Source organism: Pteronotus mesoamericanus, unplaced genomic scaffold, assembly GCF_021234165.1.
Source record: "Pteronotus mesoamericanus isolate MK-2021 breed Mesoamerican mustached bat unplaced genomic scaffold, CSHL_Meso_final contig_27, whole genome shotgun sequence".
NCBI classification, from domain to species: domain Eukaryota; kingdom Metazoa; phylum Chordata; class Mammalia; order Chiroptera; family Mormoopidae; genus Pteronotus; species Pteronotus mesoamericanus.
This window is the reverse complement of record NW_026555115.1, coordinates 24742185-24759950: the sequence shown is the minus strand read 5'-3', so window position 1 is coordinate 24759950 and position 17766 is coordinate 24742185. Positions and strand designations below refer to the sequence as shown.

The 17766-nt window shown below is 39.2% G+C and overlaps 1 protein-coding gene across 1 annotated transcript in view; it reads right to left on the bottom strand.

Moving 5' to 3' along the window:
- Positions 1 to 260: 260 nt before the first annotated feature.
- Positions 261 to 17766, bottom strand: part of HACD2 (3-hydroxyacyl-CoA dehydratase 2) — a 109540-nt gene continuing 92034 nt past the window's right edge. Inside the window, exons 5-7 of the mRNA XM_054575202.1 lie at positions 12273 to 12394; positions 9273 to 9451; positions 261 to 3289 (exon numbers count right to left, since the gene is read on the bottom strand). Coding sequence (XP_054431177.1) covers positions 3207 to 3289; positions 9273 to 9451; positions 12273 to 12394 — 384 coding nt within the window. The 3' untranslated portion in view covers positions 261 to 3206. The remainder of the gene's footprint in view (positions 3290 to 9272; positions 9452 to 12272; positions 12395 to 17766) is intronic.

Below are 17766 nucleotides of genomic sequence, written 5' to 3'. Positions count from 1 at the left end.
ATGAATTTCTTAGGTTTTCTGGTCATTACATGAGGAATCCCTCTTGTCCCTCTGAAGACTAGCAGGAAGAATGACTTTATGGAAACCTCTTAATATAACCTGTCTATTTTTCCTGTAAGTGCAGGATCATTATGGTTAGTAGAGGTACATTTCAACTCTGTCAAAGAAAGAACTGGAATCTGTAACAGAACTGAAACTCTTCCATATTCCTACTCCACCACTTTCAGGCCAATTTAATGTGAAAAAAATCACTAAGAATCAACTGGTCAGTATTTCAGATCCAGGCAGAGCACGCACCAGTTTATTCTGAAATGCAACACAGATCAGTATTTTATGAATACAACTTATTAGTATGTTAACATTATCAGGTAAAAACAGCTTCCAAATGCATGCATAGAAAGTTTAGCATAGTCTTTGAATGCTTATTTCTAAATATACAAAAAATCCATTTAAATTATAGAATTTTAGTGAATCAAAGACTTATAAAATTACAATTTTGGTTTTCACAACATAGAAAAAATACAAAAATGACTATATATATATGGTTGTATAAATTTTTACCCAAATTCCAAAGGAGTGGTATATGCTGATTTTGACGTTTTATGTTTTATCTGAAACTTAGAATTGAAAATAATTCATAGATTGTATCACGTAAATGCCAACCTTTTATTAGATGAATAACTAAAAGCTCAAATGGAAATGAGGGCAGAATCTGTTCACATGCCTCTTTAACGCTACATCTTCTGTAGGAAGTTCACTTCAGAGGAACCTTGTCTGGGAGGATGGTGCTTTATTCCATGACTAACTCTCCATGGTGCCTTTGATAATAGGCAGTTCATGTTAAATGAAAATTCCCAACCTTAGCAAACAGAACACAGCAATATGCAAATTAGCAGCTGTGTCTACAAAGCACTACTGCGTACTTCACAGAATTCCCTGCCAGAAGGTGGTCCCTGAGAGGGGCTCTGAAACAGCCTAGTGGGGCGCAGCTGGGCAGACAATGCCTATGACTGTGCCCGGCAATGAACCTGCAGTCTGACAAAATAACCACCAACCCCACCTCTTCATTCACACTTTATAAGCAGAGGGACATTTGGTGGGGTTTGATGGTCTCAGCTCATAAAAGGATGCCACCACTTCAAAGGAAAAATCAATTTATGTTGGAGCTAAAGGAAGCAGTTACTGAAGGACACGATGGCAAGTCTTACTGATCTGCCATAAGCATTTTCAATGTTTGATGTTCAAAAATAACACTGGGGTTGGGACTCTTTTTGAGAAAGGAGTTGTTGGCTGTGTTCTTGTTGCCAAAGTTCAGTTAGATTCAATACCACTGTCTGCAACAGTGTGTTTTCGTAAATAGTGACAAATTATAACAGAGAGGCCTGAATAAAACCAATCCAGCAATCTTGAAAAACCTGCATTTTTCATCCCATCGTCTACTAACTATTCCAAAAACAATTGAAAAAATCTTACCCAAATTAAGTAATAAGTCTAATATAACCCAAATTGATTCCATTTTACAGTAGAAATACATTTTGGAGAGTAAAAAGAGAAAAGCATGAAATACAATCTTTCCCACATATTTTATCAAGTACGAGAACAGATTCTAATCTCAGCACACCCAAGTTGAATGCTGACTTTAAGGAGCAGAATTTTAATGTTCAACTTCAAAAATAATTTATTATACAACTGCCTGCATTATACTTTAGTCTGCATATTTTTTCTCATTTTATACTAATTTTCATGCCTCTATGAAAATAAGCAATTAAAAAATTAGTTTTCCATTATGACACTCTTCTGATATTAGCAATTATATTTTAAATAAGTACTCTGTAAGCTAGACTATTAAAATTTTAAAGATCAACCAAGTAGAAAAAAAAAAAGACAAAAATGTTCCACAAAGAATATCCTGTGTTTAAAATCTAATGCACATTTAAACTTGAGCCTTACATTTTCACCAACCTTTTCTTGAAGAGTTTTAAATGCACAGTTGAGCAACTGAATGGTATAAAGACATGATGTTAATTAGACAATGTCCATTTGACCAAAATATTTCTTGGCTGCTCCAGCACATGGGATGGTCCTGCTTTTAGCTCAGCTGCCCAACCAGGGCATTTCACTGCCTCTGGACTTACAAGTTGGTGGGGATTGCAGAGGGCCATGATTAGGGAAAATTGCCAAACAGAAGAGTTTTGTGAAAATTAAAAAATAAAATAATAAGGGTGTAAAAACCTATTCCTGAATGTTCTTCCAGACTTCATTTCTAAAGTAACACCTTCCATGAGTTTCAATAACAGATTCTCTACTCCTGTGACTAGGTGGGTTTTAGATCCATAAATGAGAATAGCGATTGGCAAATGCGTTACTCAAGAGTGATTCTGAGAACGGTACTATGAAAGGTACCTGTCATTTACTAGCGATGAAACTTTCCCTTTCTGAGAACTGTCATTTTGTTAAAATATGAGTGAGGCTGAGCCCCAGATAAGGTACGTTCTCTATGATGTACACATACTTATTACATTCAAGCACGTTTCTTAGTGGTAAGCAGTAATGACTCAACGGAAAACAAACAAAAGGATTCTAGTTGTTTTCTGATTATGAGTATTATCTGAAAGCTTCACAAACACAAAAACTGTATATTTCATTCACTAGATATGATGGGAAAGGTCCTAGCCATAACCTCAGAGCATTCCAGAGAACAATGTTTGCTGCTTCAAAAATACAAATATTTTCCAGCATGCAGTCAAGCGCTTTGAAAGGGAACGCTACACACACAACAGACTGAAACGGAACTCTACTGCAAGCTGGGCGTTCCGCAGGTACAGTGTCATCGCTCAGACTGTAACTCTCAGCATTTAATGTTACAGGTCTTTATTTATCAGATACATGAAGGAAACAGAAGGGTAGAAAATGCCAAATTCCTTTCTAGTGCCATAATAAATACTGGGAACTTCTGGTTGAAAAAGCATGCCTAATGGACTGGCCAGGATGTTTTATGTAAGAGCATCTTTTTTTGTTGTGTGTGTGTGTTTTAAATTTTATAAAATCCCAGGCCTGTGTGACACTGGATTTGGTATTTGTTTTGCTTTATTTAGTATTTTAAAAATAGTTCTTATTTTCTATGAAACGTATTGGGAACTCAAAAAGTTTGCAGCATTTTTTTGTCATTGAAAAGTTTGTTTTTGGAGGGATTCAGGAAACAGGAACTATTCAAATTTCTTGTGTTCTTCAGTATGAGAAAGGACCTTTCTTCTCTGGTGTATCATGTGGAAATATAACTGGGGAAAAACTGGAAAGAAAAGAAATAATTGGTTAAGGAGATCGTTTAAAATTGCATGTTCTATTTAAAGCACAGGGACTTATTGTCCTTTATAACTTTCTGATACTTTATCATCCAGCAACCAACAGGTGAGCCTGGGGAAGGGGAAGAAAAATACAAAAGACCTACCTTTTCCTAAGTTATTAGCCAAGGAGGAAGGCTGGTGCGGGCTGGACTGGCAGACACTACTATCACTATCAATACCAGTCAAGATGCCACAGAGCCACCAAATGATATTCTTTACACTCTTATTATCTTTATACTCGTTCACTGATTTCACAACAAGCAGGTGAAGAATTCTAGTGATGGAGTCATTATCCCTGTCTCAGAGGAGGAATTCAAGTCCTAGAAAGCATCGATAACTTGTCTGGGGTTTCACTGCAAATCACTGACGGAGTCAGGACCGGGCTTTAGGCTCCTTAGAAAGGTTGTTCCTTGAGTGGGCGGGAGTGCTGATACATTTGATCGGAATACAACTAAGTCAAGTTTGAATGCAGAAAAAGTCTTCACTAAAATATAGATTGCCAGTATCTTAGGCACTGAAGATTTTGTCCTTGGTAATTTATAGATTACTTTTAAAAGTAATAGCTCTCAGCCCTGGCCAGTGTGGCTTGGTGGGTTGGAGCATCAACCTGTACACCATTCGATTCTTGGTCAGGGAATGTGCCTGGGTTGCAGGTTCGGTCCCAGTCATGGCATGTCTCTCACACTGATGTTTATCTTCCTCTCTGTCCCTCCCTTCCCCCTCTCTCTAAAATCGACAGGCATTTCCTTGGATGAAGACTTTTTAAAAAAGTAATGATCATCAAAGGAACTGGATGGTACTGCCTCCCTAGGGAATATTTGGGAATGGTTGGGGGAGCCGGTCAGTGGGATTCAGCATGTGGGGGCAGGAATGCTAAAACCTGCAACATGTGACAACCCTCCACAACTAAGAAGTATTCCATCCCAATGCCTAGAGCGCCCTTGCTGGTCACCACAAAGTTACTGTAACCGGGGGGCTCGATAACTGTGTAAACAACTCCAGTGAGATGGTCTCAGGTGTACACTATCCTTCCTTTCCTCTCCTTCTCAACAGCACCAATCTCTATTCTTTTAGACAATAACCTGTATTTTGGGGGAGGTAATTTCTAGTACTGCCAACTCTCTCTGACAGTTTCTTCCTTTTTAAATGGCTTCCAAGTTGGCCAAACTTCAAATACTCCTCCCAAAGTATTCTAAGACATCAGTGGGTTTGTGCGCAGATCTGATGAACTGCAGAGACGGCTCTGCTGCGGAGCAGGGCTGCAGCCGCTCCACTCGCTACTTGCAGGCAGAGAGTCATTCACAGAAGAGACTCAGCTTGTGCATATAATTCAGCAGTGAGAGAACTATTTTGGTTCGAGAACTAGAAAATTTGACAAGCTCTATGATCTAAAAACTGGAAGTAAAGATATAATTAAATCATAAAGAATGCTAATTGTAATCATTTAAAAATGTGGGGCCAGTCACATTTCCATAGATGTGCTTTAGTAAAGGAAAATGTTGTGGCGAAGTACACTAAGGACTTTTCCTCTAGTTGCATCTGATTACAACACCTTTATAGGGTGGTTACAGGCTGACAGCTAGGCCAGAGGCCTGGAGGGAGGGCAGGGGGACCTAGCAGCCATTCTTTAGGCCCACAGTGGTAGTTAGAGCAAGATGGCCTAGTACACCTTCATCCCTGGGGACAAGGACCTATTGGGTGCCAGAACAGCCTGGTGTAAGAAACAGAGGGCAGATGTGGCCCTTTCATTCTTTAACATCTTCCAGAGGTTTCTTAGTGACTACAAAAAAAGAGTTGTGTGTGTGTTGGGGGAGGGATGGGGATACTTTGGCTGAAGGTTTTTTATAGCTCTAGCAGTGACTCCTTGGTGATCAGAGCTTGGATGACACTGTCTCCATTTGAAATACCCACATGTTCACGCTGAACCCAACTATAATGGCTGAAACAATTCCAGATTCGCGGCTACTATTTTTAACTACATTGGGCTATAATGAAGAATAATCCTAAGGAAGTCTCAGCCTCACAACAGGCTATTTAGAATTCTACCTTCTGCTCTCCCAGTTCAGGACCCACTGTATGGAGATGGTTGCTGTGCAATGTGCGTGTGTGTCTTGGTGTTTTGGGGTGGGTGTGGGGGCTTGTGGGTGCTGCTATGTCCACCCTCTGTAAGAAGGTGAGAGCACAGGAACTGCTATGCCTGGGGTAAGTTTCATTCAGTTTCTCTAAAAACCAGAGGTGGGGTTGTGGTACTGACACCTGGAGTGCCAAACTTCTTGGAGTCCTCACCATACACCGTTGTTTCTCAGCCTTTTTTTTTTTTTTAAGCCCCACTCTATAACTAATTTTCACCAATGTGGAAGAAATATGTAAGTAAGACTTAGACATCTACTAAGCCCTGCAGATGCTGCACATGGTAACATAGAGGGGAGGAGCATCTTGCAAAGGACTCCAAGCATCCCAGCTGAAGAATACTCCCAGGGCCAGGGCTCATGGGCCACAATCTGGGCTTCATGGGCATCATTGCAAATAGGTCAGGTGTTGCTGTATGTACATATAGATGTACACACACACACACACACACACACACACACACACACACGAGGTCTGTCCGGAAAAAGTTCAGCCATTGTTAATATAACGAGAATGGTTTGCGTGACACTGATGCCACCTGGCAGCCAAGGAGAGTGGACTGGAATGTGTATGTGTCAACAATGACAACTTCACTGTAGTAGTCACTGGAGGTGGTAGATGTTGTTGAGTGAGCATGTGTACTGTGTGGCCATCACATTCAAAATGACTGAATGAGTAAAGCAATTGAGTCTGCATCTAATTTTGCGTTAAGTTTGAACATTCCTCCATGGAAACTATTCAGATAACTCAGAAGGCCGCAGTTATGGGCCACTGGTGATTGGCAGCTTACTCACAACAATGCACCAGTTCACACATCACATCTTGCGCAGTTTTTTTGGCAAAATATCAAATCTCTCAGGTAACTCAGTCCACCTGATAGCCCATATCTGGTGCCCTGAGACTTCTGGCTTTTCCCAAAACTAAAATCACCTTTGAAAGGGAAGAGATTTTAGACTGTTGATGAGATTCAGGAAAATAAGATGGGGCAGCTGGTGGTGACTGGGAGAACTGTGTGAGGTCCCAAGGTGCCTACTTTGAAGGGGACTGAGGCATCATTGTCCAATGTACAATGTTTCTTTTATCTTATATCTCTTTCAATAAATGTCTCTATTTTTCATATTACATGGCTGGATAACTTCTGGACAACTTCCCATTTAAAAAGATTAAAAGAAACTTAAGTTGTAGAAGGAAAACCAAATTTGATAAACACAACATGGCAAGAGCAACCTCTCCTAATTCTGTGTTTCTAGAAATAAATACAAAGTTTTATAAAGATGGAAACGAGCAGTTGGCTGGGAATGAACTGTACAAATTGGCCTCAATATCACCACCTAAACAACTGAAAACATCCAGGGCAACTGGTCCAGGCCAGAAGCAAAGTGGGTGCCAGCTGACACAATGATGTGTCTGCAGAAGATATGGTCTGGGCTGCCATGTTGAGCTGGGACAGAAGCCAGAGATTTGAAGAAAATCTTTTCATCTTTATTTGAAAGATTTACTTAATCTTTATTTTATTTGAAAAATTATAGACAATTTTCCATTTTTTCATTGTCTGTAAGAGTTAAGCCACCTTAAAAAGGAGAAAGACTAAAAACTTTAACCAAGCCAAGTTCTCTTAACAAAAGAAGGTTGAAAATGGAAGGGGAAGGAACTGAGGTAAAGAAAGCACATTTTGAGCAATCTGCTCAACTCTCTAAAAGACAGTAGGCCCTGACGTCTATGTTTTTTTCTTTTATCTCTTTTAAAGCCACGAAGGAAAACCTCACAGAACTAGGTTTGTTTTCTTTCAGGAATCCAGTCACTGGGGAAGACTGCCTATGCTTGAGCAGGCCCCTCTCGGTATCATGAGATCAGCATGTAGAGGAAAAGATTGGGCACTGGTTGGCACCAAAACACAGCCAAGACGAGGAGGTGCATACAGACTCAGGTCGCCCTGGAAAGCTGTTCCAGGATTGGAGCCCTTCCTTCTCAGACAGACTAGAAATCCTGCGTCAGCCCTCAAGTGGGACCCCAGATTTCTGTCAATGTGGCAGAATTTTGTTAGTGGTTTGATTTCACGATACCTTCCTTGACCCTTTCCCAGTTACCCAAAATGGAACCTATCCTCTATTTAAAAAATTTATGTTGAATTAAAATAAATTTTGTGATGCCCACTGACTGCAATAATATGTGTTATTCTAGTGTGGCAAAGCTGTAACTAAGCATTGTTGCTCTAGAGATTGGAAGGTGAAACTCTTATAGAACAATATTAGAAAGGTGAGAAAACAACTGTTAAAGTTAATTTTTATTACTTAAATTTTTTAGAGCCTTCTATATTTGTCTGTTTGGTAATCAACTACATTTTACATTTGAGAGATGGCCTTTAGCCACCATGATTTCAGCACCAAAGAAGAAGGCCTGATAACAGAGTGGGAAATGAATCACGAAGCAGAAATGTGTCTAGGATAAATGTTCACATGAAATCTGGATGTAGTGTTGTTTTTTTAAAAATTTATCCATGGATTTTATTTTTTATCTCTTTGTTTTCTTAACTTAGTTTAGTATTCTTTTTTTTTTTTTTTAAAGATTTTATTTTTTTAGTGAGAGAGGAAGAAAGGGAGAAAGAGAGAAACATCGATGTGAGAAACACTGATTGGTTGCCTCTCACACGCTCCCAACTGGGGACCTGGCCCACAACCCACACATGTACCCTGGCTGGGAATTGAACCAGCAACCTTTCGCAACCTTTGGCAAAATATCAAATCTCTCAGGTAACTCAGTCCCCCTTATAGGCCGGCTATCAATCCACTGAGCCACACCAGCTAGGGATGGATGTAGTGTTTTTTCACAATGCATGAAATAGTTTTGCACAGAAGGACACAAACACATTGCTTCTGATTGTTAGGATGATTCATGCAGTTAATGCTGCAGGCTAAAGAAAGCCCAACCCTTCAGTCTGAATTTTACCTGTGGTTTAGGGGAGAATATTGCACCTGAGAGACTAAAATAACATTCAGAGTCATAATGGCTATGGGAATAGCTAAAGGAGAAGAACCGTATGTTTTTGGGTAGAAGAAGAGCCTTTTGAATATATGGAAGTCAACCACAGGATTTCAAATGAACATTAGAATTCAAGAAAAGGTCTAAACAACTCTTCCTCAGCAAACAGGACTCACTTCACAGAAGCCTCAGTCACGCGTTTTTTGGTCTGTTACCAAGTGCACTGATAGGCACATCTGATTATCCAACATAGTCCTCTAACAGGACTATTAAAACACTGGAAGCCATCCTGAAGAGAACGCTCTGTTCTGTTCAGATGGGTTTAGTTCTTGTTTCTAAACAAGAAAATAGGAGATATAGAAAAAAATAAATTAATCTATTTTATTCTGTTATTTGTTTCCCGTTAACTACTGATTCCTTAAAAATGAATTAACTGTCTATTTTGATACAGTAAAAATGCAAAAATATCTTTACAATGTTTTTCCAATTGCATAATAAGCAGTTCTTGAGAAAAAGAAAAAGTCAAGGTAAGGCTTTAATAGCTTTTTTTGTTTTCCACCCAGTACTTTTCCCCAATAGACAGTTACCTACCCTGGTATTCACTGTTTCAAACCCACAGACACACTGAGAAGGGCTGTGTTTTGGCAGCTGAATGGAGAACGATTCATCTTTCCACAATTACTACCAGAGAAAATTCCTAATAAACTAGGTTTACATTCACCTGGACATGGTATAAAAACAACCAAAGACATTTCCCTCTAGCTACTGAAGAGCCATTTTTAAAAACATAAATAAATATATGTATAACTGTTTACTTACTTGGAATGTAGGAGATCATGATCAGAATTAGGAATGCATAATAGTCAAAGGAGAAATTGTATTTGTTAGGTAAGCTGATGGAGTACAGGCCAGCCTGTCTGACAAAAGGCAAAGCAGCATATATTGTGAGCAATTCTCCTGACACTCCCATTGGGTATAGCACAATGAAAAGTGTGTACCTGAAATAAAACAAAATATTCATTACTGAGCCTTGAAGCCGGCTTCAGTAGAAGATGCGCTCCCACCCTTCCAATCAGTACTGGTCTTTGAAAAAGCTCTTTTTTATGTATTTTCCTGTTTACCCACTGTTTAAGTTCAGGTTTCACAAGCAAGTTTTTAGAAAGGGCCTATAGCTGGTATGTTTCTGAATGTTCTAAAATAAAATAAATGTGTTCAGCTAGCTCCAAAATTTGGCCTGACTCAATCAACACTTCTTCAAAACAACTCCCTAAAATAACTAAGGTGATGCCAAATATTGGTAAATCAGGGGCACTGAGGCATGGTTTATACTGAACCTACCCTATGGGTTCGAAGTGGTGATGGGGCATTTGCAGAGACTTGGAGGGGAGGTAGTGGAGCATGTGTCTTGGAATCCCTAACAATGTACACCCAGTCTGGTCTGAGGACAGGAAAATAAAAAAAAGCACACTCAATGTGTGTGCACTGCTACAATTATTCAAAAGTCTGCACATGCTATTGTGAAAACTAAAATACTCTCATGTATGCTATTTTAAAAAACATTAACAATTCCTAATAGCTTTTGTTCATTATGTAGTTTTTCAGTGAAAAATCTGTAATCACTATCACATGGGAGAATCCACACAATTTTTCTCACTTTAAAAGAAATTCTTGCCCTGGCTGGTGTGGCTCAGTGAATTGAGCGCTGGCCTATAAAAAGAAAGGTCCGGTTTGGTTCCCGGTCAGGGCACATGCTTGGGTTTTGGGCCAGGTCTCCAGTTAGGGATGTGCAAGAGGTGACTGACCAATGTATCTCTCACACACTGATGTTTCTCCCTCTCTCTTCCTCCCTCCCTTCCTTTCTCTCTAAAAGTAAATAAATAAAATCTTTAAACAAAAGTAAAAGAAATTCTCTATGTTTCAAAATACAGAGAGTACAGAGAAAAATTCATCCTATGGAATGAACAGGAAATCATATGAGTATTGCTAAAGAAATCATCAGCTCAGATTTTAAAAAGCCTTTGGCTGCAGCATTATTTATAACAGCCAAGATATGGAAACAACTTAAGGGTCCATTGATAGATAAATAAAGAAAACTTTATATATATCTATGTAATAAAATATTACTCAGCCATAAAAAATAATAAAATCTTGCCATTTATGATGGATGGCCCTAGAGGATATTGTGCAAAGCAATGCGTCAGACAGAGAAGGACAAATACCATGTGATTTCACTTATATGTGGAATCTACAAAACAGAACAAATGAACACACAAAACAGAAAAAGACTCATAGACATAAAAAACAAACTAATGGTTGCCAGAGAGGAGAGGAGTAGGGGGATTAGGTGAAAAAGGTGAAGGAAAATAAGTAAGTCACAGGGATGTAAGGTACAGTATAGGGGATATATTCAATAGTATTGTAATAGCATCATACAGTGACAGGTAACTAATTTTATTACATTGATCACTTTGGAAGGTATATAAATAGTTGGAGGACTCTGTTGTACACCTGAAACTCATATATAATACAGGGTCTGGCAAATAATGCCCCCCTCCTTTTTAAAAAAATCTTTTATTACAAAATCATAAGCATCTAATTTTGTAAATAACAGTATCACACTCAAGCACACCATATGACATTTTAGGTGAAATGTTCCAATTAAAACTATAAATTATTACACCCATATTATTACCCTACCAACCACACTCAAGCAGGCCTTACTTCTGCCGGACCCTGTATTTTATGTCAGCTATATTTTAATAATAAAAAATAAAATGTCTTTGGCTGGTTGTGGCTAACAGTGAGTACCAGGATTCCAAATTCCAGGTACAGGAACTGTGCTAAGAAATCTGCGACAATGAAAAGAAGACATGTTCCCTGCTGTCGCCCTCAGCCATACTAAGGAAGAGGGTGAAAAGGAAGAATTTTCTATAGGCCACAGAAAACAAGGGACCAAAGAATCATTCTCCAAGAGTAAAATCAGGGCTTGGTCAATCAAATTTCCCTACAACCAGGATAGACAGTGTTCACAATGCCTGTCCAGGTTGGTTAGAAACTGCTATGTTTTCCTCATTCTTCTCTTTTCCTTAATAAAAATGTTTATTGCAAAAAAAAGAGAGAAAGAAAGAGTTCATATACTTGAAATGTTGCAAACAACTGGTCTATCTCTAATTTAACCACCAAACTTGTAACCTGTCTAGGAACCACTATTTTCCTTATATGAGATGAAGCATTTGGGCCCCAAGGATAATTTTGCTCCTTTTGCTTTTTCAATCCTTCCCGTACTTTTTCAACTCAGAAAACTGCTTACAACTATCTCATGGATTAGTTCAGATAAAGAGATGAACTGTCAGCCTTTTATCCAATTCATAATATTAGTGTAAAAATAATCAAAGTAAATAAACTTATAATAAGCTAAATTGCCTTCTAATGTTTGCATATTAATTAGAAATTAATTTAAGAGTCATAGCTTATTGGCAAAATTGAGAATAGGAGACTTGGACTTGGTCCAAAACACCATCATAATGGCGGAGGCTCATCAGTAAAATTTGATATGGACAAAAAGGTAATGTTACATTAAATCTCTATTGAAAAAACTGAAAAGAATTGATTCAATAAAAATCACAAGTATAAAAAAATTAAAACAGTATTGCTATAATCAAAATTAAGTAGAGTTCCTTATTCTGATGAATTCTACAGACCAGATATCTATCCAACTGCCATCTCATACAATTTTATTTTGAGGAACTTAGAGGCAGTATTCAGACAACATTGCAGTGATGGATCAAAAGTTAGTCTTCATTCCCTGTACTTCTTTACCTGGCCCATTTGATGAGGTAAGGCAGATGGTTTAATAGGCTGAATGTATAAAAGGAGTAACGGATAATTTCTGTGATTGTCCAGGCAATAACAAACAGAAGGACACTGTCTTCACTCTGTACCTAAAGGAAAAAGAAACAAAAGCAAATACATAAAACATTTTACCAAAAAGTACTCACAGGGCGCAGCCTAGCGGCCTTCTCCCTTCCCCTGTCCCTTTACAGAGCCGGGAGATTAAAGTATGTGGACACAATCCCCCGTCTCCATCCTCACTGGCCATAGCACAGCCCAGAAAGAGCCTGCCACATAAAGGAACACACACTGTGACAACAACTTGTGTGGAGAGCCAAGTGGGAAGATGCAAGTGAGAAGGAACTCGGCTTACTGAAGACTGACACATGCAGGGACTGGGAATTATATGAACTATAGCCACAAAAAGAAATTAACACAACGAATGAGTGTCACTGGCCAGCCTCATATGGAGACTGTGAATGTGAAAGGATGTTAGTGGGCGCTAAGAGTGATTAGATAAGAAGGACAGAAGGGCAAACTGGCAGAAAGCTTGGGATCCATTACCAAGAATTTTAATGTGATTTGCAAGACAACTAGAAACCTGAGGAAATTTCAAGAAAGGGGAATGTAATGATTAAAACACAATTGAAGATGAAGCCAATTCAGTGGGTAGTTTAAATTCAAGCGGGGTTAAGAGCTAGAGACCATATATGAGGCAAGTCCCATTTATTCTCTCCCACTGGTGACTTCTTCCCCCAGACTAAGCCTGGTTTAACTCAAGAATTATAGAAGCTCCCATGATGAGCACAAGAAGCAGCTCAAGCCAGAAGAGCTCTGGAATTCCTAACCTCCTATGAAATTGTTTTCACGCAGAAAAAACAATAAACTTTTAAAAGAGCCTCGGGGGTGTGGGGTGTGTGTGTGTGTGTGGGTCTGTGTGTGTGTGTGTGTGGTGTGTGTGTATGTGTGGTGGGTGTGTGTGACGTTCCCACTAGATGCTTCAGACTGCAAATCTTGCATGAAAATCTATGACTGTGGCTTTAACTGTCAACATCTCCTTCTAACCCACCCCAGCTAGGTTTACCAGGATCCTTGGTGCTTGAAAACCAGCAATTAGAAACAACCTTGCATCGCAATTCACTGAAGTTTTCCTGAATCCAAAAAGGGCAGTTAGAGCTGTATGTGACTAAGAAATTCCACTGAGTAAATTAAACAAATTTTAATTATAAGATGGATCTTACATATTTACTCCTAACACCTAATACAACAAAGGTACAACAGTCTAACCTTAACTCTTGCTTCTTTGTATTTGCAATGTTAATAGTTTTTAGCACTTATATTCTTCCTTAGAAAGTGTACACGGGGCGATCCACCTACACAATGAAATAAGTAGTCATTTACATACCTATTAACTAAATTGTTCTGACAAAGAATTTCAAAAATGTAAAATTACCATTCTCTAAAAATAATAAGAACTTTACAGTGTCAAGAAACAAGAGTACTTTTTGTTTTCTTGGTGCTCTCATATTAGCCAAAATAAAGTGAAAGCTAACCTCCAGAGCTTTCCTGTATCATTTTTCAGTCTGTCCCCAAATCCTTGCTTAACAACCATCTATATTAAAATATAATTTTAGAGGATACTTTGCTTTTTTGATGTATACTGTAATCCTCTTCATCTTAAACAGATATGTTTTTACAGCAATGGGCTGAAGCCTTGCTTAAGGATCTTTGGGTAATAATATTTTGCACTATAAATGCCTTGAAAGCTGGGAGTGGGTTTTATTCATCTTTTGATTCCCAAAAGCACTTTGTGCTTTACACAAGTAGGAGCTCAGTAAACATTTGTGAAGCAAATTAATTCCCTGCATTTTGATACCTGATGCCAGCTTCTGTGTAGTCTTAATGACCTTCGTGTAGACAGGTAACATACAAACCCCCACACCTCCCACTCTGATCCAGCCTAGAGGTTATTTGGTTGACCTCCCCTCCTTAGTCTTAAACTAAAAGAATTTTAACAAACCCAGACCCAGGATAAATGTGAAGCAGTCTGCTCCCACAGTCCAGTTGTAAAGACCATGTTATAATTTTAAAAAGGCTGAGGATGGGGAAAATGACCATTTTGTACAAGTGGTATCTTCAGATCAACAGGAAGTGGGTAAAGTCAGAGATCAAGCTTATCCCGTTAACACAAAACAGGGGCAGAATGTAATGAGCCAAAACTGTAAGATCAGTAAGACTCACACACATATTTGTACACTGATATTAATAGCATTATTCACAACAGCCAAAAGGTGGAAACAACACATATGTTCATCAACAGTTGAATTAATAAACTAAATATGGTATATACACACAGTGGAATATAATTCATCCCTAAAAAGTAAGGTAATTTTAATGCTATGACATGGATGAACTTTGAGCATATTAAGTACAATAGGCCACTCAGAAAAGGACAAACACTGCATCATTCCACTCATAGGGCACTCAAAGCCAGAGAGAAAGTGGGGACGGGAGACCGCCAAGGGCTGGAGACGGCAGCACACAGGGGGCAGTCATTTCAAGAACACGGAGCTTCGGGTTGGGAAGGCGAAAACAGCCCGGAGATGGACGGTGGCGACGGCTGCAGGGCAACAGGATGTGCTCAACACAACTGAACTGCACATTGAAAAATGGCTAAAATGGAAACTTTGTTACATATATTTTACCACAATAAAAAAATTAAAAAACCCAGTAAGAGCAAATCTGACAAGGCTAAATGTAAAACAGTATGATTCAGCAATCACAAAGTGACTGAGGTACAACTTAAGAATATAAGAAATACAGTTTCTGGTGAACCATGAGCTTCATATGAGCCACCAGGACGTAGGTGGCTGTTCAAATCAACCAACCAAGCAACCAGCCAACCACTACCTGGCTACCCTAAGACTCGCATCCCAATTACTCTATTCTAAATCAGACCCCACCTAGAGGTCAGAGTCCGTTACAAGAACTCCTGAACTAGCAGAGGGTTAACTGTAAAACAGGAAAAAGGAAATCATGTACAACAGGCATATGGACACAAGACTAATGGAACAATTAACAGGGAGTAAAATGCCTGGTTCAAAATAAGAAAGACTTTGGACCAAACCAGTTGACTAACAAAATGGGCCACCTCACGAGGCTGCGTGCTCCCAGGCCCTGAACATAGTCAGTCAACCGAGACTGCTCAGGAGGAAAAGAGCTGGATGGTGCAAATGAGGCTTCCAGCAGCTGTTCTTTGGAAAACGGTGAGCATGTAACCTGTGTATGGAAAAGGCATCAAACTCTGGCTCATACTAATTTCCTTGCATGAGCTGAGATTTTTTTAGTTGGAAAGAAAAATGGTAGACACTTTAACAGTACTTATAAATAATTTTCCTTTATCAAAGTAGGCAGGAGAGGAGAAAATAACTGAAAATACCCTCCTTTCATTACTGACTGCTAAGTGTGGAGAATGGGAAGAGCTCCCTGACTCCCTTCCACTGCACCAGTAACGTCTCTGGGGTCCGGGTCTCATCTCAGTTGGCTTCCTCAGCCCCCAGCACAGGTGTGGACACAAGGAATGTACTGAATCAATGCCCCTTCACTTGAATAATTCCTCTCCTTCCCTCCCCTCCCCGTCCCTTTCCATTTCTTCTCTCTCTCTCTGACAGCAGTTGGGGATATTTTCTAACAAGTGGGGAGCCTGCTTTCTATTAAGGACCATTGACACAGAGAAAAGAATCAACAGATAGCCTCACTAAAGTAAAAACAAAGCCAGTTTAGTTTTGGAGGAGTTTTTTGAGGGGCAAAGCACTAGAATCATAAAAACTTCAACTCAGCTGCTTTTTGAATTAAGAACTAGAAACATATAATTTTATTAATTATCAAGAATAAGAGATTTAATATGTCCACACAAAGATTTGCACTCAGATGTTGATAGCAGCATTACTCATTACAGCCAAAAGGTAAAACGACCCAGGTGTCCAGCAACTGGTGAGTGGATACACAAAATGCAATACACATCCATACGACAGAATATGATTCAGCAACACAAAGGAAACACTGACACATGCTATAACAGATGAACCTCAAAAACATGCTGAGTGAAAAAAGCCAAATGCCAAAGACTACCCTTTGTATGATATCATGTATATGAACTATCTAGGAAAGACAAATCTAGAGACATAATAAATGAAAGATGCCTGGGGCTGGGAGTAGGAATGGGAATCAACTTTTGAAGGGCATGAAGGATCATAGTGTGGTGATGGAAAAACACTAAAACTGGATTATGGTGATGGTTATAAACTTGGAAAATTTAATAAAAGGCATTAAACTGACCACTTTCAATGTGCAAACTTTATGGTATATAAATTATACCTCCAATTATTTGTTAAATGCATACTAGTGCTTTTTAAAGAAAAAGGGGAAAAGGATTTAGCAGGTTTACAAAGGAAAAGAGGGAGACAAAAGGGCAGGTTTAGGCTAGGTTGCTAAGCATGGCCTGAAGACGCCATATTTGGAAGATGCATATCCACAATCACGGCACAAATTGGGGAGTGGATACAGGGCAGCCCTGCCCGGCAGGAAATCTTCCTCTGCTTGGTACAGTAAGTTGCGCATTGGACCTTCCAGGCTACAGTCGGCACGTTTCTGTGCCCTGCTCTCCAGCAAGGAAGGAGGCACTGGGTGTGGGTGGCTTGTATAATTTAGCCAAGGGAGTTTACATAAAAATTCAAGCTGGAGACACAAATGAGTGTGAGAGAAAACCTTTACACACAAATAGCATCATATGTTTGACTTTAAAAGGCTTAGGGAGTATCAGTACATGAAAAGCTGTCATTTTTATTACATTCAAAGAAAAACAGATGGTGCCACCTAAGAAAATCACTATTGTAGAAACTCTATTCTTCTTAGCATTTTGGAACCCGCTGCTTATCACTCTGGTTATTGCAAAAACAAAAACAAAAACAAAAACAAAACAAAAGACCCTGGTCATGTGAGTGTTCTTTCCTCTTTTTAAAAAAATTATTTAAAAAAAATCTTCAAACCAGGATATGCTTATTGGTTTTAGCAAGAGAGGAAGGGGGAGAGAGAGAAACATTGATTGGATGCCTCCTGTACCCACCTTGACTGGGGATCGAACCTGCAACCTAGGCATGTATCCTGACTAGGACCTGAACTTGCAATCTTTTGGTGTATGGGACAACACCACAACTTACTGAACCACCCGGTCAGGGCTTCTTCCCTCTTAAAACCCCTTTCATTTGTGAGGCAGAGATTTTGGTAAAATCAAAGAAGCAAGAACTAGAGTCTGTTCTTGGCAAAACCGTGAAGGGTATGTTTCCTTCAATCTATTCTGGCCGCGATAATAAAATATAGACTGTGTGGCTTAAACAACAGAAACGTATTTCTTAATTTCAGAGGCTGAAGTCCAAGATCGGGGTGCCAGTGCATTTGGTTCCCAGTGAGGACCCTTCTCCTG